Below are 6,000 nucleotides of genomic sequence, written 5' to 3' on the forward strand. Positions count from 1 at the left end.
CCCAGATACTACCCCAGGGCAATGCTGGAGGGAGTAGGTCAAAGCCTCCCAAGTAGCCACACCTCCACCTTTATGAAGGGTCAATGGCAGAACATTTGTGTTCCTACCTAGGGGTTCCAAAACACATGTGCTTGGCTGATTACAGGCTCTCTTTTCCCACTGGACTGTGAACTCAGTGAGGACTAGATCATACCTGCTTTGCTCTGTACTCTGGGGGCCTGTCAAGGTGGCTGCTTGTACAAAGATCAATGCTTATAAATGAAGTGATGAAGCATGCATGTGTGTGAGTGCATGAATGAGTAAATGAATGCATTCAAGGTTCTCTGCAGCCCTGAAGTCCAGGAGGCCCGCTCTAGGTTGATTGGGAGCCTGGCTTGTGACCAGAGCAGAGAGGACCCTGGGACCTGCAGGACCAGCTGGGAACTTGAGGAGCTTTTGGTCTGCAGGATCTCAGTGTCAGTGGCTGAAATGTGTGAATGCTGGTATGTGTAGTGCAGTGAAGGTGGGCAGCTAGGCTTCCTAGAAACCACTGGGCCAACCTGGTGTTTTCAAGTTACTTTAGAAGTTCCAGTAGAAGTAAGCTAGGTCTAGAGGAGTAAAGGCAGGTTTTTAAGGCTAGTGAGGTTCCAACCTCTACCGTGGGAGATTCCCCTAAGCTTAAACATACAGAAGCACGCACGAAGGACTTCCTCCACCAACCCTCCTATTCATATTCTTCTCCCAAAGAGCCTAAAGCATTTACTTGCCCCTTTCGAATCGTGGCTCTGGACAACGAACAAAAGTAGAGTGTTCACAGACACCTAGCAGGAGTGCTCCGAACTGAGCCACCTCCAGGTGGGTATGCTCAGCTACTCAGACCTACAAAGTGGAAGCAGCGGGTCTAGAGCAGGACCTGATGAGCTATGTGGCAGAGAGGACAGAGTCAGGTGGAAGGCCTAGGCACCCCTGCAGCCAACACCTTCTCTTGTTTTGGCTCTAGTGCCAGAGACAATGATGCAAAGTACTGGTCCTGGAGAGGAGTCTTAGACAGGACTAGAGGACCTCAATGATTTTAGTGGTGTATCCAGAACTAGAGGAGTGGAGCGAGGAGGCCAAGGGGATGGATGGCACAGTTCTGCCAGTCAACTCTCCCGCCACCCTGGCTCTGGAGCCCCAGCGCCCAGAGAGGGTCTGTGTGGATATGACTTTTGTCCTGTCTGTCTAGTGCCCTTCAGTTCATGCTCCCGCTGGCCTAGCTTTCAAAAAAAAAAAAAAAAATTCCGACCAGGTAGTCCAGTTCCGGCCAGGAAATCCAGCCCTGAATTTCAGACTGTCCCAGGACCCCAGGGACCCCTTCCAACCTCTTGGCACCACCTACAGCCACCTCCCACTCTTCACTCTAGCTTGGGCATTTTGGGAAATCGGGGCAGGAGTGGATGGGGTGCGTGGAAGACCGGTGGAGCTCCCCTAAGGGCAGAAAGAGCACCCTTGGCAGTTGGCAGATAGGATCCAGATGAAGTGAGATCGTGAATCACCGAGTCCTGCCTGATGGTTAATCCCCAAGCCCTACCTCCTAACTTCTCATTTTCCAGCACCACCACTGCAGGGACACCACCCTGGGCCAGGAAACACCCAATGCGGCTTCTTCGCCATCCCCGACGGCCGCAGTCATCCAAGACTCAAAATCCAAGGACCGGGGGTCTCTCAGCTCTAATGCGGTCCTTGACGGAGACTTCTTCCCAGCCCGCTACCCTAAGTGCATCGCTCCAGCACCGCGCTTGGCGGCCCGCCCCGCCTCACCTGCTCTCCTCCTTGGCTGCAGCGACAGTCGCGGAGCTGCACGAAGCTGGATGGGGACAGGCCAGAGTGGGGCGGGGGTGTGAGCGTCAGCAGCGCGGCGGGAGGGGCAGGCGCCTCTGTCTAGGTCCCTGCGGCCACCCGACTGGCTATGAACTTGCTGGCCGCGCCTCTCTGCCCCTCCCTACTCTCTTCTTTTCTCTTCCTCCTCACTCCCCTCCCTCCCCTTTCTCTTCCTCTGGGTCCTCTGTTCCCCCTCCCGCAGCCTCTCCAGGTTCGCGGCAGCAACCTTTCAGACAAGCCTGGACGGCGCCTCTTAGAACTCCGGCCATGGTGGGCTGAATCCCTGACTGCAGCCATTGTATCCAGCCCGCTTCCCACCTTCCCTCACATTCACATGATAACTCCATTATCCCTACCTCGAACTCTGTGCCTCCCCAACCCCAGCTGGTCTCAAATCTGCTACAATCCCTTTCAGAATAGTAGTAGTAAATGTTAGTTGGAGCCCCCTCCTATATTTCCACCTTACCACCGCTCACACTATGGGTGGGGTGGGAGGCATTACCGACTGGTAGATCCTGACTGCAGAACTGGGGATGCTTAAGGACACCCAACCAGAGATGGATTCTCCCTCCAGGCAATCATCACTTCCCCCGCCCTAAAAAATGGGTCCCACAAACGGTCTCATAAGCAGAACAAGGACAGACACGCACACCAGCAGTACAACACCTGCCCCCCATCCCCAAACTCAGTCAAACATACGGGTGGACCCAACCCCATACCTGTTTGTTGAATCACAGCTCCCGGTGGCCTTCATTTAGAGCCACCGTGACACAGTGGGTTCTGCCATTCTGAGGGAGAAAGATGAAGCTTTCTGCTCTCCAATAGATTTAGGCTCGGAAATCCTAAGTGGGTAGGTAGGCTTCTTAGGTTGCCAGCTCTGGGACTGGGAGTGGCCAGGACTTCAGTTAAGGCTGAGGCTTCATTCACTAACAGCTCTGGACAGAGATTTGGTTGACTAAGCTGGGCACAGGCTTCCACACTCTCATGCTCTTGGGGTTTTCTACTCAAATCTACACCTGTCAGTTCAGAGACTCCCGCGAAGAGCCCAGAGCCCAGACCCCCACACAACTAGTTCTCAACAGCACACACACATCCCTGAAGATGGGACCAGTTTTTCTTCTTCTGTCCAGAACAGCTCTCTCTTACTCCCTTCCGGAAGCTTGGGGGGTGAGGGGCTTGAACTCAGCTCAAAGTGAAGGCCGGGGAGTTCTGCTCCTGGTGCAAGGGGTGTCCCCTAGGGGCTGGGTCTAGGGCACAGGTTCCCCTGCTGTGAGCCCCTCTGGTGGTTCAGCTCTAGGTCTGGGTGGACTGGCCTATATGCGGAAGCTATGGGAAGGGGATGGGCTAGGAATGTCAGTGAGTGAGAGCCCTTGAGCTTGCTTCCCTCTTACTCATTCCCTTTTCCAGGCAGCAAAAGATCCCGTCGTGCTGGTGGCTCAATTGGCCCTTGCAAACCCGCATCACCCTCCCCTCTGCACTGGACCTTTTGTCTGGCCGCCCACTAGCACCACGAAAAAGACCATTCTCTGATAGACATGGTTTATTGACTTGGGCTGAAAGCACCGCGGTGCAGCGGGCCTGGTTGGCACTGGGCAGAGTGGGTGAAAAGACAGACAGATGCAGAGTGGGTGAAAAGATAGACAGACGCACGCACGCAAAGCAAAGACGCACGCAGAGCAGAGGATCTCCAACGTGGTGACCCGTGTGTGCCTGTCACCCCTGCTAGGTGTACATTCAATTCACAGGCTTTGATGCTCCACACCCAGTTAGACAAGTGGGATTGGGCAGGGAGAAGGAGCTGGGGTAGGGGTAACCAAGACAGAAGGTGGGGACGGGCGGGGAAGCTGGGGTACTGATTGATGAGGGCAAGCCCAAAGCCAGACTTCCCCAGTGGGTATGCAGGGCAGTCACCGGGACAGGGAGCAGAGGGGTGATTCCGAGGAAGAAGAAACAGCGTACTAGCTGCGGGTGTAATAGTCGTTGTAGTCGTCTTCACACTCATCAAAGACACAAGGCGGGATGCCTGGCGCACCGTCTGGACCCCGTCCCGGGCACTCACTTAAGCGCATGGCGTCGTACAGCCCCTGCGGGGGCTCTTCTAGTAGCACGTCGCGCTCAGAACGGGAGCGCGTTAGGAGGCCCACTTTGCGAAGCAGCAGCAGCACTGGTGCGTAAAGTAAGTTGGCCAGGCCCATGCCAAGGCTTAGCTGCGCAAAGCCCAGCGAGTGCACAATGTGCCCAGCCACGATGGGCCCCAGCGCGTATGCCACGGAATAGGAGATGTCGGCGATGGCGTACACGCTGCCGTAGACGGAGACGTGGCGCACGTCCACGAGGAAGGCGAGCGTGGGCAGCAAAGCCGTGTCTACCAGGGCGATGCCAAAGCAGAGGCCGCAGAGCGAGACTACTAGCGGCCCGAAGGAGCGGCAGACAGGCAGGACGCAGGAGCTGGCACCGATCACGACCAGCCCGAGCGCGCCATACAGCCACTGCAGGTGTGGATAGCGCGCCGCCAGGCGCACGGTGAGGTAAACGCCGAGCACATGCGGCAAGAAGGCGGGCAGCCAGACCATGCCCATCTCCCACTCGGACGCGGCCATCGTGTGCTTCATCCAAGTGGAGATAGTGGGCTCCAGGAACGCCAGCGGGATGTTGCAGGCGGTGAGCGCGCCAGCCACCACGGCGATGTAGGGGTCCAGCATGAGGCGGTGGATGGGCGTCCCCACTGGCAGGTTGGCCCGCGCCCGAGCTCCGGCCGAGAAGGGCTTGGCGACGAGCAGCAGCAGCAGCGCGTCGAGCAAGGACACGGCCGCGAGCACCAGGAAGGGCACCCGCTTCCCCGCGAACTCGTAGAGGATGCCTCCGAAGGGCGGCGCCACCAGGCTGCCGAAGCTGATGAAGGCCAGGGCCACGCCCAGCGCGCGGCTGCGCTCCGGCTCCTCGGGGTACTTGTCGGCGATCATGGCGATGCCGGACGTATCCGCGAAGGCCGAGCCCAGGCCCTGCAGACTGCGGGCGGTGAACAGGGTGGCGTAGTCCTCGGCGAAGGCGAACAGCACCGTGGAGGCGAACATGACAGCCAGGCCGATGAGCAGCGGCACGTCGTAACTCATGCGGTCGATGAAGGGGCCGCTCAGCGGGTTCACTAGCAGTTGGAGAATGGCCTTCGAGGCAAAGAGCACCCCGATCTTCACATCCTCGCTCTCCGTCGGATAGCGGGGCCGCAGGGCCGACCTGGAGGGCCAGGCAGCCGTCGGGGGCGCCGAGCCGTTGGCGGTGGCGGCGCTGCCATTGGCTGGAGTGGGGGTGGGCGGGATGGGCACCCACCCCTCGGGGCTCACCGTGGGACTCTCGCTGCCGCCGCGCATGTGGGCGATGTAGTCGGGCACAATGGGCACGATGACCATGTACAGCATGTTGTCCAGGAACAGCGCCACACACACGATGACCAGAACCAGGCGTCGCTGCCGCCTGGGCTCCTGCAGCGCCGCGCCGACCTTCTCGGACAACTTGGCGGCTGCCGCCCTGGCCTGGCCCGCCGGCTCCTCGGGCTCCATGGCCCCCTACCCCCACCGCTTCCCTTCAGACGCCTCCGCTGGGCCCCGAGCCGTGCGCGAGACCCCGGGCTCGGGCCACGCCGTGCAGAACGCGCAGTGCCTCGGGCGGCCCCTGGCCCCGGGCACCGCAGGGACCCCGTCTGGCGAGCCGCCGCCGCCGCCGCTTCAAGGCAAGCCCGGGTGCCGGCGAGGCCGGCGCGGGGGGCGCTCCGAGCGGCGGGGGCTGCAGGCGGAGAGGGTCTCGCCCCGCGCGCGCCGGGAGCCGAGCCTGCCGCGGGGAGAGGCCGGCCGCGGACCGAGGGGCATGCTGCTGTTGGCCGCCCTCCTGCTCGCTCGCCCCGCCACGCCACGCCGCTCCCCTCCCCTCGCGTCGGCTCGTGCCTCCTCCCTCCTCCGCCTCTTTTTTCCCTTTCCACTCGGGGCTGTGACGCGGCGAGTCCCGGCCCGGGAGTGGTGCCCCGGCCACTGGCGTCTCTCAGGCTATTACTACGTTGGCTGGGCGGGGGCGCGGGGCGGGGCGCGGGCAGGCGGGGGACGGGGGACCGGGGTGGGGTGGGGGTGGGATTCCCAGAACCATCCGGGTTGAAGGCTCCAAAAGGGGTCT

At 60.3% G+C, this 6,000-nt stretch overlaps 1 protein-coding gene across 1 annotated transcript; it reads right to left on the reverse strand.

Annotated features, from left to right (window-relative positions):
- Nucleotides 1-3,797: 3,797 nt before the first annotated feature.
- SLC18A3 (solute carrier family 18 member A3) lies at nt 3,798-5,396 on the reverse strand. Its single transcript, XM_075528260.1, has one exon. The coding sequence runs from the start codon at nt 5,394-5,396 to the stop codon at nt 3,798-3,800; it is 1,599 nt and encodes a 532-aa protein (XP_075384375.1).
- Nucleotides 5,397-6,000: the final 604 nt, after the last annotated feature.

This window comes from Tenrec ecaudatus, chromosome 12, assembly GCF_050624435.1.
Source record: "Tenrec ecaudatus isolate mTenEca1 chromosome 12, mTenEca1.hap1, whole genome shotgun sequence".
NCBI lineage: Eukaryota > Metazoa > Chordata > Mammalia > Afrosoricida > Tenrecidae > Tenrec > Tenrec ecaudatus.